This window comes from Heterodontus francisci, chromosome 4 (genome assembly GCF_036365525.1).
Source record: "Heterodontus francisci isolate sHetFra1 chromosome 4, sHetFra1.hap1, whole genome shotgun sequence".
NCBI lineage: Eukaryota > Metazoa > Chordata > Chondrichthyes > Heterodontiformes > Heterodontidae > Heterodontus > Heterodontus francisci.
The window spans coordinates 129,100,981-129,126,226 of NC_090374.1; the positions used below are offsets into that span (position 1 = coordinate 129,100,981).

General features: G+C 42.7%; 1 protein-coding gene across 1 annotated transcript in view; it reads right to left on the reverse strand.

Moving 5' to 3' along the window:
• Positions 1-548: 548 nt before the first annotated feature.
• sptlc1 (serine palmitoyltransferase, long chain base subunit 1) overlaps positions 549-25,246 on the reverse strand; it is a 61,418-nt gene continuing 36,720 nt past the window's right edge. The window contains exons 10-15 of the mRNA XM_068030162.1: positions 24,698-24,793; positions 24,012-24,108; positions 20,490-20,544; positions 11,538-11,655; positions 10,862-10,935; positions 549-2,484 (exon numbers count right to left, since the gene is read on the reverse strand). Coding sequence (XP_067886263.1) covers positions 2,391-2,484; positions 10,862-10,935; positions 11,538-11,655; positions 20,490-20,544; positions 24,012-24,108; positions 24,698-24,793 — 534 coding nt within the window. The 3' untranslated portion in view covers positions 549-2,390. The remainder of the gene's footprint in view (positions 2,485-10,861; positions 10,936-11,537; positions 11,656-20,489; positions 20,545-24,011; positions 24,109-24,697; positions 24,794-25,246) is intronic.

The following is a 25,246-nucleotide window of genomic DNA, read 5'->3' on the forward strand; positions in this document are numbered from 1 at the left end:
CAAGGGCAGCAGTTGCATGGGAACACCACCACCTGCAAGTTCCCCTCCAAGCCACACAACCTCCTGACTTGGAACTATATCACCGTTTTTTCACTGTTGCTGGGTCAAAATCCTGGATCTCTCTTCCTAACAGCACTGTGGTTTTACCTACCCCATATGGAATGCAGTGGTTCAAGGCAGCAGCTCACCACCACCTTCTCAAGGGCAACTAGGGATGGGCAGTAAATGCTGGCCTAGCCAGAGATGCCCACATCCCATGAATGAATGAATTACTCTTTTTCTCATTCCGAGCACTATTAATTTCACAATACTTCAATTCGTGTTCACTCAGACCCTAAATGCCCTGGAGAGGGCCTGATTGTTTTTAGGTGTCTAAAGCAATAACATCTGGACTGGTGTGTCAGTAATGTAGGGAAAGTGAGAGATGATATTCCAACATAATGTGCAAAGCTGTGACTTATGATTGAGGATATACAGCATCATTAAAGAGTCATGAAAATACAATTTAGGTTAGGATCAGGTTAAAAATGACACTGCTTCAGATAACATTCAGTATAAAATTTTATTGTGGTACACATTTTGATAAGAATAAAAATATATAAAACACACACTTTTACTCGTGATTTTTGGTTTTATTATGCAGCTGGCAAGTCAACTGTGAGATTATAATGGTGCCTACATTTTAACTCCAATGAAAATACCAGTCACAATTCCACATAGTGTTACATATCTGACGTTGTGCAATTTCCCAATGCACATTTACAGTGCAGTTATGAAGTAGAGGTATATAACAATTGCATCTGTAAACAGATAAGCCCCTTCCCTTGGAAAAAAAATCATAGGTAGGAAAGACGATGTTCTTAAATCCTGGATTAAGTAATGCACTGAATTTAACAGTAAAAAGCACACAGATTATAAAAATAACCTTCCCAATCACCAAGAATGCACAACACTTTTAAAGCACAATTTCCTTTCCTCTTTTCAATCAATTTTTAAATAAAATAACTTTTCAGCAATTACTCTTACAATTATAAACATCTGAAAAATCTTGCACAGTTCTTGCATATAGTGCTGCAAATCCTGTAAACCAGTATTAAAATGGACATGTAACCAATTTCATCTGAAAACTAACAAATCTCCTTAACAGCACAAAAATGTCACACTTTTCTGGATTTCCTAAGCTTGCAAATACAAAAGAATGCTGATGGTAACCTTCAGTAATGTCACATACAAAGCTGTAAATATACTGTGCAAATTTCTGTATGACAAGGTTATCAGCAGGTAAGCCACAGATTTTGAAAAGGAACATAGCAGAACCCTGATGGAAGCACAACTAATTTGCTGAGTAATGTTGTGCATACTATACATAAAGGACTGGACCGGTACATAGAAAGGCTGAATGGAACCCTTATCTAGATCCCACTGTATTTTACAATAATTTGGAAAGTGAAAAGGGTCAGAATCTACAGAACTAATCTATAAACCATTTGTGGCTGAGAAATCTAGCCACATCCTCCTCCTGTTAGAGCCTCACAAGTGAAGGTTGAACAGGTGCCATTAAGTGATTGACAGGATGTCTGCATGCAACCGTTAGCAGTGTTGCCCAACCCCTCACAACTTATGCTCTCTCTCTAGTTCCAACCAAAATTAAGCATGCTGCTACCACATTTAAAATGATTTGATCACATAGCCAATAAACAATTTTTTAAACCTAAAATTAAGTTGATTAGCAATAGATCTTCAGCTACCTCTATCTTAATATCAAACAGGATCAATAACTTAGAAAATAACATATGCACACCAATGTCAATAAGGGTAATTGCTGTTCTAAATGTGTGGCAAGCACAAGAACAGCCAAATTCTCATATAGCAGATATGAAAATTAGTTTTATAGTATCATTAGCCAAGTTGGTAATCTTAAATAGGCAATACATTTTAGCTCCTTATACAAGTTAAACCTTTACAACACATTGTCATTTAAATATGAATTTACTAACCAATTCCTTTCGGAACTTCCCTACAGCTCATTACTTTTAGGCACACAGTTGTTACGAATGTTGCAAAAAATATATTTATTATTACAAAATGAAGAGAACATTTTGGACAAGAAACTGTAGCATAGAAAGTTTTCTGGCCCTTAGCTGACCACAGTTTGAAACAATCATTTGTTTGCACTTATTTGTAAGACAACTGTACTCAAGTTCATTAGTACAATTTCCATAATTAACAAAATATGTAAAAAGATACGTTAAGTTCATTTACTGTAGTTCGGTCATCCTTATTTTCAGTAGATAGTGATCCGTTTCTGCACATTCTGCAAGTACAGTCCTTTACGGCATGATGTTCCTGTGCGATTTCTGATCCACAAAGATCATAAATATCAGGCGATCCTACTGAAGGATGCATTCTGATGCTTCCTTGATTAATGCTGCTGCGTTGTCCAACTCTTCCTCCGTTAGTTCTATAGTAACCACCACCCGCACACTAGGAATCCAATGAAAAAGGTCATTTCCAGAGCTGCAAATGTTACAACGGATCCACTTGTCTATGGGAGTTAATTACAATAGTATACAGTTGTGACAAATTATGCATAACATGAAGCATTCTACAGGCTACTCCTTTTAGTCACGTGTCAACTGGGATTGTAAATTCTAGTCTCTTGCTTTATAAAAATGCTTGGGAGCGCAAGTCTTTGAGAAATTTAGATCCATGAATATGATTTGAACCCAATAGCTCACCATCTCATGCTATCACTCTTTGCCCAACCCACTCAGCTTGGAGTTCCACTATTTTTACAGATAATTTTGCTTTTTGCATTGATTCACATCAAGGCATCCAGTGAGCTCCAGAAGTTATCTTGTATCAGCATAGTGTAGCAAAAGCATTTCATCCTATCTACATACCAAACGGTATGATGCATCTACTGAAGAACGGAACTCTCTAACTCAGAGCAAATCTTTATCATTTACATAAGAAAATATGCAATATTTAAGTAGGTAGGTCATTGTGTAGTCATTCAACTACAAACTAGGTGCAATAAAATAGAAAAACCTCTCTTGCTTCACATAAACTCATTCCTGGTGAATGCACAGGGTACAGAAACAAGGTTCCTGTGGTCAATGTAACGAAAGCAGAAACATAATGGATTTGACCCTCACAACCACCTTGGGAAATAAATGGGCGAATGGCACACAACAGTTCTGACTACCATCTGTCACGACCGAGGCGGGAGGAGTACATTATCTTTTCTAGTTCCACTTCTCCACATGTCAGTGGAGAACACACCACATTCCCTCCCTTCTCCATGGTCCTTGAATGTGTCATCGCCTTGGCTCTGTGCCCATTTGGGTCAAAACCCTTCAGTCTGGCTTCCATTCTTCTCAGGTAAGAATTCGCCGGAGACAAACTCTCAAATTATATCCTCTATGACTGAAGCCATGGCAAGTCCTTATTTCTTGACCCCCCTCCACAGCATTCTATATAGTCAATCATACCATCCTACTCCAATGCCTTTCCTCTGTTGTTCAGTTCATGGGACTGCCTCACGTGGCTCTCCTACTGTCTATCGGAACATATTCATCTTCAGTAAGGTCCCTCTCAAAGACCTAACATTTTCCCCTCCTCTTCCTTAGTTACATGCTGTCTTTCACTTACATCAGCCACAGGGCCAGCTGATGATACCCAATTTTTCTCTCTTCGATCATTTGCATGCAATCAGACTACTCAACTGATATCATGTGAATGAGCCAAGTTTTCTAACAGCTGAATAAAGACCAAAACCATAGTTTTTCACCTCTGCGGACTCAATTATCATCTACAGACCCTCATTCAGGCTGAAACGCATCATGCAAAATCACAGCATTTCTAATGGAATTCCAAACTGCTCTGAACCAATCACAGAATCAACTTACTTCCACCAAATGGAGTTTAATGCGGAAAAGTGTGAAGTGATTCACTTTGGAAGGAGTAACAGGAATGCAGAGTACTGGGCTAATGGGAAGATTCTTGGTAGTGTAGATGAACAGAGAGATCTTGGTGTCCAGGTGCATAAATCCCTGAAGGTTGCTACCCAGGTTAATAGGGCTGTTAAGAAGGCATATGGTGTGTTAGCTTTTATTAGTAGGGGGATCGAGTTTCGGAGCCACGAGGTCATGCTGCAGCTGTACAAAACTCTGGTGAGACCGCACCTGGAGTATTGCGTGCAGTTCTGGTCACCGCATTATAGGAAGGATGTGGAAGCTATGGAAAGGGTGCAGAGGAGATTTACTAGGATGTTGCCTGGTATGGAGGGAAGGTCTTACGAGGAAAGGCTGAGGGACTTGAGGTTGTTTTCGTTGGAGAGAAGGAGGAGGAGAGGTGACTTAATAGAGACATATAAGATAATCAGAGGGTTAGATAGGGTGGATAGTGAGCGTCTTTTTCCTCGGATGGTGATGGCAAACACGAGGGGACATAGCTTCAAGTTGAGGGGTGATAGATATAGGACAGATGTGAGAGGTAGTTTCTTTACTCAGAGAGTAGTAAGGGCGTGGAACGCCCTGCCTGCAGCAGTAGTAGATTCGCCAACTTTAAGGGCATTTAAGTGGTCACTGGATAGACATATGGATGAAAATGGAATAGTGTAGGTCAGATGGCTTCACAGGACGGCGCAACATCGAGGGCCGAAGGGCCTGTACTGCGCTGTAATGTTCTAAATTCTACCTCCAAACCGATCAACCCTACCTTGCCACATCAAAACCAGTGATCCAAAATCAAAAATCCGAAACCAAACCCTGTGATTTTATCAACCCTAGACTAGATTGCCCTCATGTCCTCCTTGCCAGCTGCCCATCAATTAACTCAGCTGGGTAGATCCCTATTCCACACTAAACATCACTTGCCCATTTTTCCTGATCTAGTAGCTCCCCATCTTGCAATGCACTGAATTTAAATACAATCTTTGTTTTTAAATTCCTCTATGGCTTTGCTCCATGCCATCTCTGAAACCTGCTTCAGCCTTATAACCCCTCCTGAAAACTTCAGTACCCAAGATTCTGACTTTTTGGGCATTCTCATCAAAGTTCACCCCACTAGTGCACAGCCTTTAAGCCACCTCAGCCCCTTTCAAATTCCTTTCCCTTAAATCGATGCACTTTTTAAAAATCATCTCAGAACCCACTTTTTGACCAAACCTAACTCTTCATCTATGGCTTGGCTTCTGGTCCTTTATTTATTTTCTTACCTTGTGAAACATCTCAGGCCATTTTTTACTTTAACTATAGCTACTATATGCTATTGTTTTAGCTGTTGGAGAAAACAGCCTAGCCATCGAAGTTATCAAGGAGGACAACCCATCTACTGCCAAAGTTCTGAGCATCAGAATATTGAACTAAGCAATTAAATCTATATAATTACAAGGCTGTCTGTGCATGTGCCCTTTGCTATTAAGACAGACAAACTAGTACACAGTTGTGAGGAAGGTTCATATTATGATTTGGGTCTCTACATCGATGCTTCAATTTCAAAGGGCAGAGCAACAGTGACTGAACTGGAAAATATTACAGATGGCACAGAATATTTAAAAATATTAAGGTACAGTATTGAACCGTGGTACTGATTGCTGAGGTCAACTGTAACACTCCACCTGCTACCTTGGCTAAGATCTATTAACTCAGCACAATTCTGTAAAAACCTAGAGCATCCTAATCTGTACTGCTTAGTACTACACTGGGATGCAACTCCATCCATGAGATCATCAGGGAACCAATATAAAACTGAAATCTGAAGAGAAATTTCTGAAACCAACAAAGCATGGTCACCAATGTGGGCCTAGGGGCTCGCCAATGGCAAAGCAAACTTATGTAGTGAGCAGTCGAGCCTAAAGAACCACTAGTGTATTGGTGGTGCTCAGCCGGAGCACTAGAATTGGCCTCAGTTAAGCGGAGATAACAAGGGAATAATCCAACAAAACCACTGCTTCCAACTCTTGCAGAAAATATGCATTGGGGTGGTAGGCAAGGACAATAATAGGTTCAGTTGTGAAACTCACTGCAGTCAGGTGGCCTGCCAACATTTACTGTCAAAGCTCACACATGAATAATGTTCTTTGGCAAGGTACTGGAGGATGATCAGTGGAACTGGTTCAATTCAAGCATTTAAAAGGAAAAAGGCAAGAACATTGCAGATGCTCTAACTTGAATCTTCCAGGCTTCCCCTGAGCTTCCGGTTGTTTGCCATTTCAACACTCTCCCCTGCTCTCATGCCAACATTTCTGTCTTTGGCCTGCTCCAGTGAACATCAATGCAAGCTCGAGGAGCAGCACCTGATCTTTCGATTAGACACTCAACAGCCTTGCGAACTGAACATTGAGCTCAATAACCTCAGAGCATGACTGGCCTTTTTAAAAATATTTTCTTTTTTAACCATGTGTCTGCTTTTCATGTAGTCAGAGCTGCTCATTATTCTGCTATTAGCACTCTCTCTGGACTAATGCTTTGTCTTTCACCACAAGCATTAACACACTCTTTGCCTTTATCCCAGGACAGTTTTGTTATTTAATCTCTCCTGCCCTATCAAACACCATGCCCCTCCCCTTGCTTAAAACCTAATTCTCTTCTAACCTTTGCCAATTCTGATGAAAGGTCACAGACCTGAAACGTTAACTTTGCTTCTCTCTCCACAGATGCTGCCAGACCTGCTGAGTATTTCCAGCACCTTCTGTTTTTGTTTAATCTTCCAAAGTTCTTTTAATTCAGGAACTGTTCCTTTCGATGGGAACATCGCACATCATTTCAGTATTTAAAAAAAAGGTGAGGGGGAAACCAGTGAATTATAGACCCGTTATCCCAACATCTATTGTCAGGAAATTACTAGAGTCTATAATTGAGAAAGTGACTGAACACCTTGAAAATTTTCAGCCATTAGAGAGAACCAGCATGGATTTGTAACGGGTAGGTCATGCCTGATGAACCTGACTACATTTTTTGAAGGGCTGACTAAAATAGTGGACAGGGGAATGTTCATGGATGTTATTTATATGCACTTCCCTCAAAAAGAGACTGTTAGCTAAAGGTGAAGATCATGGAATTGAAGGCAAATTATTAACTTGGTTAGGAAACTGGTTGAATGGTAGGAGACAAGAGAGCAGAGATAATTGGCAGAATGCGACAATTGGTATCCCATCGCGATCTGTATTGAAGCCTCAATTATTCACTGTAATTATTAATGACTCAGATGATGGGGAAGAGATACTGGCTGGCTGGAATTTTACATTGGTGGGAGGCCCCGCCCACTGGCCAAAAAGTTGGGGGCAAGCCCACCTCTGCCAGGCCTGGGGAGCCACACCGGGATTTTTTGCTCCCCAGGCCCTAAATTGACCTTGGGTGGGACTCCTTGAGGCAGACAGTCCCACTTAACGGAGCTGTTGGTCAATCAGCGGGCTGGCAGCTCTCAGTTCCGGAAGCGGTAGCCACTGCTGGGACTGCAGCCAGCCAACAGAAGTAAGAGGGACGATGGCCCCGGAACCAAGGTAAGTTTCTGGGGCCTCACCGGGGACAATCGGCCAGGCCCCAGCGAGGCAAGGGGGGTTGGGGGGTGCGGAGGCGGGCACAGGGAGTGTTGTCCAGTGGGGGCGGTTGAGCCATGGGAGGCGGACCTCCACAGGCACAAGGTGCCCGATCATAAGGGCAGCCCCCCAAACCTGAAAGAAGGCTGCCAGGTTTTAATGAGTGGCATTCTAGAGACTGTTGCTGCCGCTGGTAAAATACCAGTGAAACACCAGTGCCTTGATTGGCCTGGGGCAGGCAGGCTGTTTCTAGTCACCACTGTGTGTAAAATTGCAGCAGGGGCAGGAAGCCATCGGGATTGGCACCCAACGCCTCCCACACAATTTTATGCACCCCACCCCCACACCGCCCGCTCATGGGGGTGGGGGGGGGGGAGGCCTAAAATTCTGGCCACTGTATCAGCAAGGTTGGATACGATATTGTAAGCAGTATAGATGGAAAAATAACATTGCAAAGAGATATTAACAGATTAAGTGAATGGGCAAAAATGTGGCAAATGCATTTAACTGTAAGCAAGTGTGAGGACATCTACTTTGGACCAAAAAATGGATAGCTCAAAGTACTTTCTGAATGGTGAAAAACTAGAAACAGTGAAGGTCTAAAGAGATTTAAGGGCCCATGTACCTATATTAAATGGTCATGGACTGGTACAGAAAATAAAAAGGCTACAGAAATTCTGGGCTTTAGATCTTTAGAGGACTAGAATAAAAGGGAGTAAAGGTTATGCTACAGCTCTACAAAGCACTGGTTAGACCACACCTGAAGTACTGTGTTCAGTTCTGGGCACCACACTTTCGGAAGGATATACTGACCTTGGAGGGAGTACAGAATGATACCAGGACTCCAAGGGTTAAATTATAAAGGAGAGATTCATAAACTAGGTTTGTATTTCCTGGAATTTAGATCAAGGGGTGATTTGGTTGAAGTTTTCAAGATATTACAGGGAACAGATAGTTTTTTTTCTATATTTCTGGATTGGGGAGTCAAGGATGAGGAGTCATAGCTTAAACATTAGAGCCAAGGATTTTTCAGGAGTGCAGTTCGAAAATACTTCTACATGCAAAGGGTGGTATAAGTTTGTAACTCTCTTGATAGATTTTTTGAACTGAAGATATTAAAGGATATGGAGCAAAGGCAGGTATGGGGAGTTAGGTTAGATATGATCTCGCTGAATGGCGGAACAGGCTCGAGGGGCTAAATTGCCAACTCCTGTTCCTTTGAACTGCACCCAAGCAAGGATTCAATGCCAGGAGAGGAGAGAAGAGTGACAGGAGAAGAAAAAAAAATCCTAAGAAAGTCCACCGAGTTGGCGTTGGAAGAGGTCCTCAAATTGGCAGACAGTGAATAGTGGGGTGCCACAAGGATCAGTGCTGGGGCCTCAACTATTTACACTCTATATTAATGACTTAGATGAAGAGACTGAGAGTAATGTATCTAAGTTTGCTGACGATAAAAAGCTCAGTGGAAAGGTAAGCTGCTGGGGAGGACATAGAGAGGCCGCAAAGAGATATAGACAGGTTAAGTGAGGGAACAACAAGATGGCAAATGGATTATAATGTAGGGAAGTATGAAGTTGTTGACTTTGATTGTAATAGAAAAGCAGAATATCTTTTTAAAAGGTGTGAAACTGTTAAGTGTTGATGTTCAGAGAGACTTTGTGGTACGCACAAAGTTAACATGCAGGTGCAGCAAGCTATTTGGAAGGCAAATGGCATGTTGGCCTTTTTTGCAAGGGGATTGGAGTACAGGAATAAAAAAGTCTTACTAGAATTGTACAGGGCTTTGGTGAGACCGCAGCTGGAATACTGTATGCAGTTTTGGTCTCCGCATTTAAGGAAGGATATACTTCCTTGGTGCAGCAAAGATTTACTAAGTTGGTCCCTGGAATGAGGGGGCTGTCCTATGATGAGAGGCTGATTAAATTGGGCCCATAGTCTCTGGAGTTTAGAAGAATGAGAGGCGATCTAATTGAGACATACAAGATTCTGAAAGGGCTTGACAGGGTAGAAGCTGAGAGATTGTTTCCCTTGGTCGGGGAATCTAGAATGCAGGGACACAGTCTCAGGATAAGGGGACGATCATACAGGACTGAGATGAGGAGAAATTATTTCACTCAAAGGGTTGTGAATCTTTGGAATTCTCTACCCCAGAGGGTTGTGGATGCTCCTTTGTTGAATACATTTAAGGCTGGAATAGATAGATTTTTGGTATCACAGGGAATCAAGGGATATGGGGAGAAGGCAGGAAAGTGGAACTGAAGCCCAAGATCAGCCATTATTGTATTGAACGGTGGAGCAGGCTCAATGGGCCATATGGTCTACTTCTGCTCCTATTTCTTGTGTCCTAAATGACAGCAAACTTAACAGGATTGAACAGTGCTTTTTGTTTCTATATTGTTCATGGTTAGAGTGGGTACAATGGGCTTACCATGGATAATTTAATTTAAAAAGTTCCTTTACTGTAAATGAAACAAAACAGAAAAAGAACAAAAACGGTAGGATCCCAAGGTAATGGCAATCAATGCTGAGAAAACTAGTTGTAAAAATAGGAATCATCTTTTCAATGGTTCAGGTTTTGTGGTGGTAATGAAGCAAAACTGTCAGTGTTTGCCATCATTACTCCACTGTAACTGACAGAAACTTCTGGAATCACACATGTGCAGAGTAATAAGGAAATCCAGAAGCTACTGTCAGTGATACTATGCTTCTGCAGGGGATGTGCTGTCGAGGTCCCCGCAGAAAGTAATCAATGGGAACCTATGAGTTGACGAGAACTTCCAATTTTATGCTGTTAGTGCCACCATAAAAACCCTTGAAAAAAAGTTACCCTTTGTTGAATGGGGTCCAATTGGGTTTTTAAACAGACTACTAACTTCATAACTACTGCTAAACACCTAACTGACCCTGACAAGCTAATTTTATATTTGTAAAATGGCAAATTCCTCCAGTATGATAAAAAATTATACATTAAAAAAAAATTTTTTTTTAAATGTTTTTATTTTAGCTTCTATATTTATCCAATCAGTCATTTATTTTTCAATCTGAAATTTTATACTAAAAGTGAATGATATTAGGTGCTTTTAACCTCCTGGTCTGCTGCGAGTGACTACTTCAATGTGATTGGCTGCTTACCCGCTTGGTGACATCACTGTTGCTGCATGAAAAGAGATCCCCTTGACTTAGCACCAGATTTAAACTGCCATCAGGAAAGGGGAAAACCACACTACAGAGATCGCCAGATCTTTGTGGGCAGCTTTCTTGCTTTGCTGAACACAAATCCAGCCTATTATAATTATATAAAATACAAGCAACATTTACCTTGGAGGAGGCAAAATCTTTTCTTCCTTGTCTAAGTAGCGTGCCTGAGTTAATGCGATCCCTCGGTTCATGCACTGTTAAACAGAACGCCATGATCAAAATAATGTAGCTTAAAAAAAATTAGTCCAAAAAGATCATAGGATTTATGCTACAAGTATTATTTTATTAAAGCTTGCCACACATCCATTAATATAAATTGATCCCTATAGTTTTATGGCAATCAGCTGCAAATCTAAAAGATAATTCTTTCAATTGTTACTTCTGAATTGCGAAGACCATACATACATATATATATATATACAAATTTTCAAACAGTAATTTAATCTTCAGTGATAATTATGAACTACCCCTTCTCTGATCATATAGTTTGGGATGTCATATAAACTCAAGTGCCAACTTGCAAACCTACGACACATGTATTACAAAGATCACAAATCCCAACCATTTTATTGAGATTGACCTTCACTATTAAACTATAACAGACTGACAATTTTGGGAGGTGGGCTATTTCAAGTTTATTATAAAATTTAAATTGTACAAAAATAAATGTATATCACAGGATGCTGCACAATCTTTTTTCACAATAGTCAACTGAGATTAATACCAGAGACTTTGTGTCGGCCCAGTGCACGACCATTCAAAATATTTGCACATTATTGCTTTAAAGAAAACTCACATAATCGACAATTTCTTGCAGTAGCTTAACATCATTTTCTCGTGATCCTCTGCTCCTTGCCAGCTGCAGATGAATTGCTGGAGAAAATGATTCTCCCACAACCTTCAGACCTGAGATACTGCAATGTTAAAATATAAAAAACAAAAGAAACTTCAGCATAATTCTATTATACAATCATCTGAAATTATGCAAGATGCAGCACCATAACAATAACTGGCCAATGTAATATTATTCAGCTAAACTTTAAATAGTGCACAATATTATAGTCAGCTTGGTTCAGTTGGTAAATATGTCGTCAGAGTCAGAAAAGCGCAGGTTTAAGCCCCTTACACCAGGTTGAGTTTCGAACAGAGGATGATACTCCAGAACAGAATCAATGTTGGCCTGTTCAGGTGAATATTCAAGTCCCCATTACAGTGCTCAAAGAGCAGAGTTCTCCTGGTGTCCTGGCCAATATTCTTCCTTCAACAATATTTGTAGTTTGACTTTTACAACTTAAGTCACAAAAGGAAGTCCTTAAAATAACATTGGCTAGTTTAAAAAAATATAAATTCTTGCATGTACTTGCATGTGTGGCATGTTCAAGTACTGCTTTTATTATAGCATCTACAATTCATAAAGGGCTTAATACAACAACTTCTATTTATATAGCACCTTTAATGTAATAAAATGTACCAAGGTGCTTCACAGAAAACAAACAAAAAGAACACAGCCATATAAGGAAATATTAGGTCAGATGGCCAAAAGCTTGGTTAAAGAGGTAGATTTTAAAGAAGTACCTTAAAAGGAGGAAAGCAAGATGGAGAGATATAGGGAGGGCATTCCAGAGCTTGGGACCTAGGCAACTGAAGGCATGGCCACCAATGGTGGAGCGATTAAAATCAGGGCTGCTCAACAGGCCAGAATTAGAGGAGTACAGATATCTTGGAGGGTTGTGGGGTTGAAGCAGATTACATAGATAGAGAGGGGTGAGGTCATGGAAGGATTTGAACACAAGGATAAGAATTTTAAAATCAAGGCGTTGCTTGGGTAGGTCAGTAAGCACAGGGTTGATTGGGGAACAGAACTTGGTGCAAGTTCAGACAGACATGGGCAGCAGAGTTTTGGATGACCTCAAACTTATGGAGAGTAAAATGTGGGAAATGAGCCAGGAGTGTGCTGGAGTAGTCAAGTCTTGAGGTGGCGAAGGCATGAATGTGGGTTTCAGCAGCAGATGAACTGAGACGAGGTGAAGACGGGCGATGGGAGGTGGTAATAGGCTATCTTAGTGATGGTACGAATAAGAGATCGAAAGCTCATCACAGAGTCAAATGTGACACCAAGGTTGCAAGCAGAATGGCTTAATCTCAGACCGAGAGATGCATGTGTGTAAACGCACTAAGTGTGGTGAATAAGATTGGTGAGCTACAAGCGGAAACGTGGGTTAAAAATGGCGAGGACGGGGTGCTTAATATACAGGGATATAAAGTGTTCAGAAAAGATAGAGAAGGAAAAAAGGGAGGTGGGGTGGCAGTACTGATTAGGGAAGACAATGCAGAGTTGGAAAGAACAAAGAACAGTACAGCACAGGAACAGGCCATTCGGCCCTCCAAGCTTGCGCCGATCTTGATGCCTGCCTAAACTAACACCTTCTGCACTTCCGGGGCCCATATCGCTCTATTCCTTTCCTATTCATGTATTTGTCAAGATGTCTCTTAAACGTCGCTATCGTATCTGCTTCCACCACCTCCCCTGGCAGCAAGTTCCAGGCACTCACCACCCTCTGTGCAAAAAAACTTGCCTCGCACATCCCCTCTAAACTTTGCCCCTCGCACCTTAAACCTATATCCCCTGGTAACTGACTCTTCCACCCTGGGAAAAAGTTTCTGACTATCCACTCTGTCCATGCCGCTCATAACTTTGTAAACCTCGATCATGTCGCCCCTCCACCTCGGTCGTTCCAGTGAAAACAATCTGAGTTTTTCCAACCTCTCCTCAAAGCTAATGCCCTCCAGACCAGGCAACATCCTGGTAAACCTCCTCTGTACCCTCTCCAAAGCCTCCACGTCCTTCTGGTAGTGTGGCGACCAGAATTGCACGCAATATTCTAAGTGTGGCCTAACTAAGGCTCTGCACAGCTGCAACATGACATGCCAATTTTTATACTCTATGCCCCGACCGATGAAGGCAAGCATGCCGTATGCCTTCTTGACTACCTTATCCACCTGCGTTGCCACTTTCAGTGACTTGTGGACCTGTACGCCCAGATCTCTCTGCCTGTCAATACTCCTAAGGATTCTGCCATTTACTGTATACTTCCCACCTGCATTAGATCTTCCAAAATGCATTACCTCATATTTGTCTGGATTAAACTCCATCTGCCACTTCTCCGCCCAAGTCTCCAACCAATCTATATCCTGCTGTATCCTCTGACAATCCTCATCATTATCCGCAACTCCACCAACCTTTGAGTCGTCCGCAAACTTACTAATCAGACCAGCTACATTTTCCTCCAAATCATTTATATATACTACAAAGAGCAAAGGTCCCAGCACTGATCCCTGCCGAACACCACTAGTCACATCCCTCCATTCAGAAAAACACCCTTCCACTGATACCCCCTGTCTTCTATGACCGAGCCAGTTCTGTATCCATCTTGCCAGCTCACCTCTGATCCAGTGTGACTTCACCTTTTGTACCAGTCTGCCATGCGAGACCTTGTCAAAGGCTTTACTAAAGTCCATATAGATAACATCCACTGCCCTGCCTTCATCAATCATCTTCGTCACTTCCTCAAAAAACTCAATCAAATTAGTAAGACAAGACCTCCCCTTCACAAAACCATGCTGTCTCTCGCTAATAAGTTTGTTTGTTTCCAAATGGGAGTAAATCTTGTCCCGAATAATCCTCTCTAATAGTTTCCCTACCACTGACGTAAGGCTCACCGGCCTATAATTTCCTGGATTATCCTTGCCACCCTTCTTAAACAAAGGAACAACATTGGCTATTCTCCAGTCCTCTGGGACCTCACCTGTAGCCAATGAGGGTGCAAAGATTTCTGTCAAGGCCCCAGCAATTTCTTCCCTTGCCTCCCTCAGTATTCTAGGGTAGATCCCATCAGGCCCTGGGGACTTATCTACCTTAATGTTTTGCAAGACACCCAACACCTCCTCCTTTTTGAGAATGAGATGACTGAGACTATCTGCACTCCCTTCCCTAGGCTCATCATCCATCAAGTCCTTCTCTTTGGTGAATACTGATGCAAAGTACTCATTTAGCACCTCACCCATTTCCTCTGGCTCCACACAGATTCCCATCTCTGTCCCTGGTTACCCTCTTGTTCTTTATATATGTATAAGAAGCCTTGGGATTTTCCTTAATCCTGTTTGCCAATGACTTTTCATGACCCCTTTTAGCCCTCCTAACTCCTTGCTTAAGTTCCTTCCTACTGTCTTTATAGTCCTCAAGTGCTTCATCTGTTCCTAGCCTTCCAGCCCTTACAAATGCTTCCTTTTTCTTTTTGACTAGGCTCACAATATCCCATGTTATCCAAGCTTCCCGAAACTTGCCAAACTTGTCTTTCTTCCTCACAGGAACATGCTGGTCCTGGATTCTAATCAGCTGACCTTTGAAAGACTCCCACATGTCAGATGTTGATTTACCCTCAAACAGCCGCCCCCAATCTAAATTCTTCAGTTCCTGCCTAATATTGTTATAATTAGCCTTCCCCCAATTTAGCACCTTCACCCGAGGACTACTCTTATCCTTATCCACAGGTACCTTAAAACTTATGGAATTATGGTCACTGTTCCCGAAATGCTCCCCCACTGAAACTTCGACCACCTGGCCGGGCTCATTCCCCAATACCAGGGCCAGAATAGCCCCATCCCTAGTTGGACTATCTACATACTGTTTCAAGAAGCCCTCCTGGATGCTCCTTACAAACTCTGCCCCATCCAAGCCCCTAGCATTAAGTGAGTCCCAGTCAATATAGGGGAAGTTAAAATCACCCACCACCCCACAACCCTGTTACCTTTACATCTTTCCAAAATCTGTCTACATATCTGCTCCCCTACCTCCCACTGGCTGTTGGGAGGCCTGTAGTAAACCCCCAACATCGTGACTGCACCCTTCCTATTCCTGAGCTCCACCCATATTGCCTCGCTGCACGACCCCTCTGAGGTGTCCTCCCGCAGTACAGCTGTGATATCCTCCTTAACCAGTAATGCAACTCCCTCACCCCTTTTACATCCCCCTCTATCCTGCCTGAAGGTTCTAAAGCCTGGAACATTTAGCTGCCAATCCTGCCCTTCCCTCAACCAAGTCTCTGTAATAGCAACAACATCATATTGCCAAGTACTAATCCAAGCTCTAAGTTCATCTGCCTTACCTGTTATACTTCTCGCATTGAAACAAATGCACTTCAGACCACCAGTCCCGCTGTGCTCAGCAACATCTCCCTGCCTGCTCTTCCTCTTAGTCCTACTGGCCTTATTTACTATGTCCTCCTCATTTACTTCACTCGCTGTCCTACTGCTCTGGTTCCCACCCCCCTGACACACTAGTTTAAACCCTCCCGAGTGACGCTAGCAAACCTTGCAGCCAGGATATTAGTGCCCCTCCAGTTTAGATGCAACCCGTCCTGCTTGTACAGGTCCCATCTGTCCCTGAAGAGAGCCCAATGGTCCAGATATCTGAAACCCTCCCTTCTACACCAGCTGCTCAGCCACGTGTTTAGCTGTACTATCTTCCTATTTCTAGCCTCACTGGCATGTGGCACAGGGAGTAATCCAGAGATTACAACCCTAGAGGTCCTGTTTTTTAAACTTACTACCTAACTCCTTAAACTCCCCCTGCAGACCTCATCACTCTTCCTGCCTATGTCATTGGTACCGATGTGTACCACAACCTCTGGCTGTTCACCCTCCCCCTTCAGAATGCCCTCTGTCCGTTCAGAGACATCCTTGACCCTGGCACCAGGGAGGCAACATACCATCCTGGAGTCTCTTTCACGTCCACAGAAGCGCCTATCTGTGCCCCTGACTATCGAGTTCCCTTTAACTACTGCTCTTCTGCGCTTTGTCCCTCCCTGCTGATCAACAGTGCCAGCCATGGTGCCACTGCTCTGGCTGCTGCTGTTGCTTTCCCTTGATAGGCCATCCCCCCCAACAGTATCCAAAACGGTATACTTGTTAGAGAGGGGGATAGCCAAAGGGAGGTTGTCCTTGAAGGGGCAAGGGCAGAATCCATTTGGTTAGTGTCGAGAAACAAAACAGATATGATCAAGTTACTAGGGGTATTCTATAGGTCTCCAAACACAGAGATAGAGCAGCAAATCTGCAGGGAAATCAGAAAGGTGTAAGAACTACAGAGTGGTGATATTGGGAAACTTTAATTACCCAAATATTGACTGGGATGATTCGAGGAGTAAAGGGTAAGGAGGGGGAGTAATTTCTGAAATGCGTTCAGGAGAATTTCCTTGATCAGTGCATCCTTAGCCCAACTAGAAAGGAGACATTATTGGATCTGATGCTGGGAAATGAGGTGGGCCAAGTGTTTGCCATTGAGCACTTGGGTAAGAGTGACTATTGTATTATAAGGTTCATACTAGTCATACAGAAAAGCAAGAAACAAAATAAGGTCGAGCATCTGGATTGGAAGGAGGCTAATTTCAATGCAATGAGAAGGGATCTAGCCAGGGTAGAACAGAACCAAACACTGACGGGAAGAGCTGTATCTTAGTAATGGGTTATCTTTAAGGAAGAGATGCTTCAGGTACAGGCTAGGTACATTACATTGAGGACGAAAGGTAGGGTAATCAATAACAAGGCTCCTTGGATGACGAGGGAGATAGAGATTATGATGAAACTAAAAAAAAGGGTTTATGATGCAGGTCAGGTGAATTCTTAAGTGAGAACCAGGCCATATACAATAAGTTGAGAGGGGAGGTGAAGAGGAAAATTACACTGACAAACGGCAAATATGAGAACAGAATTGCAGTCAACATTAAAAGGGAACCCAAAAATCTTCTACCGGCATGCAAATAGTAAGCGGGTGGTAAGAGGTCGAGTGGGGCCTAGAGGTGCAGGGCAAGATTAGAATGCTTAATGAGTACTTAGTATCAGTGTTTACTAATGAAGAGAAATTGGACAAAATATCAGTCGAAGTGGAGAGTGTAGAGGCAATGGATAGGGTAAAAATTGAAAGTGGGAGGTACCTCACTGCAGCCTCACAGCTCCAGCGACCCGGGTTCAATTCTGGGTACTGCCTGTGTGGAGTTTGCAAGTTCTCCCTGTGTCTGCGTGGGTTTTCTCCGGGTGCTCCGGTTTCCTCCCACAAGCCAAAAGACTTGCAGGTTGATAGGTAAATTGGCCATTATAAATTGCCCCTAGTATAGGTAGGTGGTAGGGAAATATAGGGACAGGTGAGGATGTGGTAGGAATATGGGATTAGTGTAGGATTAGTATAAATGGGTGGTTGATGGTCGGCACAGACTCGGTGGGCCGAAGGGCCTGTTTCAGTGCTGTATCTCTAAACTAAACTAAAACTAAATTAAATTAAAAATGCTGGCTATGCTTAGGGTATGTAAGTCACTCAGGTTGCCAAAGGAAGTAGGAATGGAGATAGCGGAATGGCTTGCCATAATGTTCCAACTGTCCCTGGACATGGGTGAAGTGCCAGAGGATTGGAGTGGCAAATATGACACTTTTATTCAAAAAAGGGTGCAAGGACAGTCCTAGAAACTACAGGCCAGTTAGTTTAACATCAGTGGTGGGTAAGGATTTAGAAACAATAATTAGGGAAAAATAATCAACCCATACTTAGAAAGGTTCGAGTCGATTAAGGATAGTCAGTACAGATTTGTAAGAGGCAGATCATGCTTGACTAATCTAATTGAATTTTTTGATGAAGTAACGGAGAAAGTTGATGAAGGGAATGCAGTGGATGTTGTTTATTTGGATTTTAATAAAGCGTTTGATAAGGTATCACATAAAAGGCTGGTTAACAAAATTGAGGCTCATGGAATATGAGGGTCAGTTTCCAATCGGATAAAAAATTGTCTGAAGGACAGAAAACATCGAGTTGTAGTAAATGATTGCTTTTCAGATTGGAGGATGGTAAACAGTGATGTTCCCCAAGGGTCAGTGCTTGAACCACTGTTTTTTTTTTGCTATATATAAATGACTTGAATCTTGGAATAGAGTAGAATCTCAAAATTTGCCGATGATACCAAACTTGGAGATGTGGCAGTGAGGATGATATGAACTGCCTGCAACAGGACATAGATAAGCTCGCAGAATGGGCAGACAACTGGCAGATGGAACTTAATGCAGACAACTGTGAGGTGATGCATTTTGGCAGAAGAAATAGGGAGAGGCAACATATATTTAATGGCACAGTTCTAAACAGTGTGCAGCAACAGAGGGACCGGGGGGGGTGCATGTGCATCGATCTTCGAAGGTGGCAGGACATACTGACAGAGTGGTTAGTAAAGCAAATGGGATCTTGGGATTCATAAACAGAGGCATTGAGTACAAAAACAGGGAAGTTAGACTTAACGTTTATAAAACTTTGGTTAGGCCCCAACTGGAGTACTGCGTGCAGTTCTGATAGCCACACTTTAAGAAGGAGGTGAGGGTCCTTGAGAGGGTACAGAGGAGATTTACTAGAATAGTTCCTGGGATGGGGAATTTTAATTACAAGATTAGGTTGGAAAAACTGGGTTTGTTCTCCTTTGAACAAAGGAGATTGAGGGGAGATTTGATGGAGGTGTACAAGATAATGACAGGCTTAGAAAGTTGAACAAGGAAAAACTGTTCCGTTAACTAATGGCTCCATGACTATGGGACACAGATTGTAGGTTTTGGGCAAGAGACGCAGTGGGAATATGAGGAAGAACTTTTTTTATGCAGCGGGTGGTAATGGCCTGGAACTCGCTACCCACAAAGGTGGTGGAAGCGGAGACAATTAATCAATCAATAACTCCAAAAGGAAATTGGATAGCCACTTGAAAGATATAGACTTGCCGAGCTATGGGGATTGAGTGGGGGATTGGGAGTGACTGAATAGTTCCGTGGAGAGCCAGCATGGTCTTGATAGGCCGAATCGCCTCCTTCTGTGCCATGACTATGACTGTTGCTATGACACAGAGCAGAGTTTGGAGTGGGAATCAAAAACAATGGCTTCAGATTTCCCAATATTTAATTGGAGGAAATTTCTGCTCATCCAGTACTGGGTGTCTGAAAAGCAGTCTAATAATTTAGCAACAGTGGAGGAGTCGAAAGAAGTGGTGGTGAGGTAGAGCGGAGTGTCATCAGCATACTTGTGAAAACTAACCCTGTGCTTTTGAATCATGTCACCAAGGGGCAGCATGTAGATGAGAAATAGGTGGAAATCAAGGATAGATCCTTGGGGGACACCAGGGTAATGTGGAAGCAGGAAGAGAACCTATTGCAACTGATTCTCTGGCTACGATTAGATAGATAAGCATGGAACCAGGTCAGAGCAGTTCCACCCAGCTGGACAATGACGGAGAAGTGTTGGAGGAGGACAGTGTGGTCAACCGGGCCAAAGGCTGCAAACAGGTCGAGAAGGATGAGGAGGGAAAGTTTACATTTGTCACAGTCAATAGGACGTCATTAGTGACCTTGATAAGAGCTGTTTCAGTACTGTGGTGGGGCAGATACCTGATTGGAGGGATTCAAACATGGAGTTCCCGGAAAGATGGGAAGGGATTTAGAAGGAGACGACAGGACTTTCGAGAGAAAAGGGAGGTTGGAAATGGGACGGGTAGTTTATGTTCACATCGGTATAAAAAATGTATTTCAAATTGTGGAGGCAAAGCGATAATTTTAAAAAAAAACACATATAAGCTGAAGGCTTGAGATACATGTTAAACCAGTCGTTAAAAAGGTCACAAAGCACAATATACAGCTTGTTTATTTTACACTATTTTAACAAATGAGTACTTACCCCTGCAATGCACAATTCATTCGCTGACATTTTTGTCTCAATACCCTGAAAATATCTGAAAAAGTTTAAACATTTGTATTTTGTTATTTTATGTTGTTAACAGAGGTAATGCAGATCAGATTCATACACAACTTATTAAACATTGACATAATTCACTTCACTGAACAACTGTTAGGTCATAAATACTGCTTTTACTCCAAAACATTTAAGACAAATGTGTAGAAATCAACTCACTACCACCTTAAGGGCAATAAGGGATGGGCAATAAATGCTGGCCTGGCCAGTGACGCTCACATCCCATGAACAAATAAAAAAAATTAGCATTCTGACTTCAAGCCTGGCACTATATTGTGTGAATTTAAAAAAAAAATATTCCCAATGGATTGCCTGGCTTAATTTATTACCAAAGCTTTGTCAAGCTCAAACCAAGAACTTGGGGACACATATGTACTGCATAAGGATGACTCTCAAGTTTGACTTCACTCTTTTTGTAGAGATAAGCTCAGCTTCCGGTTGCTGTTTCCTCTTGGGATTATACATTAAAGGGGAGTAAATAGGTCAATCTATGATGATGTATTACCTTGATACTCCAACAAGCAATGCCACACAACAATAAATTGGCTCATAATTAATCAGTAATTTCAATAATAAAGACAGAAAATGCTCGAAATACTCAGCAGGTCTGGCAGCATCTGTGGAGAGAGAAACAGAGTTAACATTTCACGTCTATGACCGTTCATCAGAACTAGGAAAAGTTAGAAATGCAATAGGTTTTAAGCAAATGAAATGGGGGAGGGTGGGAAGAATGACAAAAGGGCAGGTCTATGATTGGGTGGAAGTCAGGAGAGATTAAATGACAGAAGAGTTAATTGCGCAGGGCCTAAGGGAGTGGTGATGGGGCAAGAAAAGAAACAAAAAAGATGTGCCTACAGTTGGTGTGCTGCTGTCTGAAAGGAAAACCAAGAGGAAAAATCTGAAACATGCAAAGGAAAGGAAACATTGGAGCAGAGAGGACAGTCTGAAATTCTTAAATTTAGTGTCGAGTCTGGATGGCTATAAAGTGCCCAATCAAAAGATGAGGTGCTGTTCCTTGAGCTTATGTCGAGCTTCATTAGAACACCACAGTAGGCTGAGATCAGAGAGGTCCGCGTGAGAGCAAGGTTGGGAATTAAAATGAAAGGTGACTGGTAGTCGGGGTCATGCTTGCGGACTGAACGGTGCTCCCCAAAGTGATCATCCAATCTGCGTTTGGTCTCCCCAATGTAGAGCTGACTGCATTGTAAGCAGTGAATACAGTATTCTAAATTGAAAGTAGAACACTTAAATCGTTGTTTCAGCTGCAAGTGTTTGGGCCTTGCCCGGTGAGGAGAGAGGAAATAAAACGGGTTGCATCTCCTGCACTTGCACGGAAAGGTGCCATGGGAAGGAGAGGGGGGTTGGTTGTGATTGAGGAGTGGACCAGTCCCTTGGGAATGTTGAAGGGGGAAGGGAGGGGAAGACGTGTTTGGTGGTGGCATCATGCTGGAGGTGGCGGAACTGGTGGTAGATGATCCGTTGAATACGGAGGCTCGTGAGGTGGAAGGTGAGGACAAGGGGAACCCCTAATGTCGTTCTGGGAGTGAGGGGAAAGGGCAAGAGCATAACTGTGGGAAATGGAGCAGAAACAGTTGAGGGTCCTGTTAACCATGGTGCAGGGGGAGTCCTTGGTTGAGGAACAAGGATGACATATCAGATGTGTTGGTATGGAAGGTTACATCATAACAGATGAGACAGAGGTGGAGAAACTGGGAGAATGGAATGAAATCCTTACAGGAAGCAGGGTGTGAAGAAATGTAGTGAGGTAGCTGAGTCAATGGGCTTATAATTAATATTAGTTCATAAGCTACCTCCAGAAATGGAGAAGACGAGAAAGGGAAGAGTCAGAGATAGACCATGTGAAAGTGAAAGGTGGAAATTGGAAGCAAAGTTGAAGTTTTCCCAGTTTTCCTAGCTATGTCTGCCTTTTTGTGGGTTATGTGGAACATGCCTTGTTGCAGTCCTATTCAAGCCCCCTCCTTCACCTCTTTCTCTGGTACATTGATTACTGTATCGTGCTGTTTCCTGTTCTCGCCCTGAACTAAAAAATACCATCAACTTTGCTTCCAATTTCCACTCTTCTCTCACCTTCACATGGCCCATCTCGGACTCTTCCCCTTCTCTAATTCTCCGGCCCCATTTCTGGAGATAGGCTATCAATGAATATTCACTATAAGCCCACTGACTTGCACAGCTACCTCGACTACACTTCCTCACACCGTTTCCTTTAAGGACTCCACTCCATTCTCCCAGTTACTCTGTCTCCGTCGCATCTGTTCTGATGATGCAACCTTCCAGACTGGCGCTTCTGATAGGTCTTCCTCAACCAAGGATTCCCTGCCACTGTGGTTGATGGGGCCTTCGGCTGTTTTTGCTCCATTTCCTGCACTTCTGCTCTCACCCACTCCCCCACCCCGCAGAACCATGATAGGGTTCAACTTGTCCTCACCTTCCACCTCACCAGCCTCTGTATTCAATGGATCATTGTCTGCCATTTCTGCCACCTCCAATGTGATGCCACCACCTAACACATCTTCCCCTCCCTTCCCCTTTCAGCATTCCAAAAGGGATCATTCCCTTCCCGACACCCTGCTCCACTCTTCAATCACCACCAACACCCCCTCCCCTTCCCATGGCACCTTTCCCTGCAAGTGCAGGAGATGCAACACCTGCCCTTCCCTCACCAGCCAAGGCCCCAAACACTCCTTCCAGGTGAAACACCGATTTATCCATACTACTTTCAATTTATTATGCTGTATTCCCTGCTTACAATGTAGTCAGCTTTACATTGGAGAGACCAAGCACAGATTGGATGATCACTTTGGGGAACACCTCCATTCAGTCTGCAAGCATGACCCCAACTACTGGTCGCCTTTCATTTTAATTACCCATCTTGCTCTCATGCTGATCTGTTCTTGGCCTACTGCAGTGTTCCAATGAATCTCAACATAAGCTTGAGGAACAGCACCTCATCTTTTAACAAGGCACTTTACAGCCTTCTGGATTCAACATTGAGTTTAAGAATTTCAGGCCATAATCACTGCCCCCATGTTTCCTTTTCTTTGCATATTTCAGTTTTCTTCTAGTTTTTGCCTTCGGATGGCAGCACACCTGCTCTATGCACATTTTTTTTTTCTTTTCCTGCTCCATCACCATTCCCTTAGGCCCTGCACAACTAACTCTTTAGTCATTTAATTTCTCCTGTCTTTCACCCCATCACAGATCTTCCCTTCTGTCATTCTTCCCACCCTCCACTTTAACTTGCTTAAAACTTAATACATTTCTAACTTTTGACAGTTCTGATGAAAGGTCAACCACCTGAAACATTAACTCTGTTTCTCTCGCCACAGATGCTGTCAGAACTGTTGAGTATTGCAACATTTTCTGTCTTTACTTCAAATTTCCACCTTCTGCAGCATGTTGTCCTTGTATTAGTAGTTTTCATACCTGGGTCATCCTCCATAATGTTGAGAGCCTCTATGGCAGCCGAAGCAAGCATTGGTGGTAAAGATGCTGAAAAACAATAGCCTTGTCCGGAAAGCCGCTTCAGAGAAAAATACAAAAAAAGCATTAAATGAAATGCATCTTCAGCAAAGCTCACTTCAAGAATATAATGATTAGGATTTCAGGAAAACTAGCTTACTGTTTTCAACTTAGCTGATGAAATATAATTGCATTCAAACAAGGAACTATAAATAAACAAAGGCAAGAATTTGGGGCTCCTCATATAATGCAGCAAATAGTTTGAGTAATAGTGACAAATCTAAATATCAACTGGTTTATTAGAGGTTCATACCCAGGGCAGACTCAATGGGGGGGAAAGGTAAGCGATTTAAAAAAATCTACCAAGGACATGTAGTTTCTATCTATAATGGTGAGCATTTAATAAAAAAAATTGAAAAAGCTTCCATTTGCTTCAACAGTAAGATTTATTTCCCCTGTTCCCTAATTATTCCCCCCCCCCCAACCTTTTCTTTCACAGATGCCAGTTACCTTCTACTAACTCACCAAAGTGGCCAAGTGACGGTGGTACGGTATTTGATTGCGGAATAACATCCCAGGATTTGGTGGGGGGTGGGGAGAGGGGAGGGGAAGAATAGACAATTTAATGTGTACACTTAAAGTGGACCTACCTGGTGATCAATAACAAAGGATCTTCCACAGCAAAATCCTCCAATGGAGGCCAAGGAGTTCTCCATATTTGCACTTATAAGATCAATGTCATTAATCTGTATTATTTGAATTGAGAGAGGAAGAGAATTAAGTTTCTATTAAAAGAATGTCTGGTCACATCATTCCGAGGGCATTGTTCTAGCTGATGGCATTGCCAGCAAAACTTCACACCCCTAGTGTCAGCTGTGGCGCAATTGGTAGAACTGTTGCCTCTGAGCCACAAGTTTCGGGTTCAAGTACCAGTCCAGGGCATGAGCACACAAATTAAGGCTAACAGTGCAGTACTGAGGGAGTGCTGCACTATCGGAGGTGCCTTCTTTCAGATGAGATGTTAAACCGAGGTCTCATCTGCGTACTTGGGTGGATGCAAACACTCCCAAGGCACAACTTCAAAGAAGAGCAAGGGAGGTATGCCCAGTCTAAAATTAAAACAGAAAATGCTGGAAATATTCAGCAGGTCTGGCAACATCTGTGGGGAGAGAAGCAGGGTCTCTCTCAACAGATGTTGC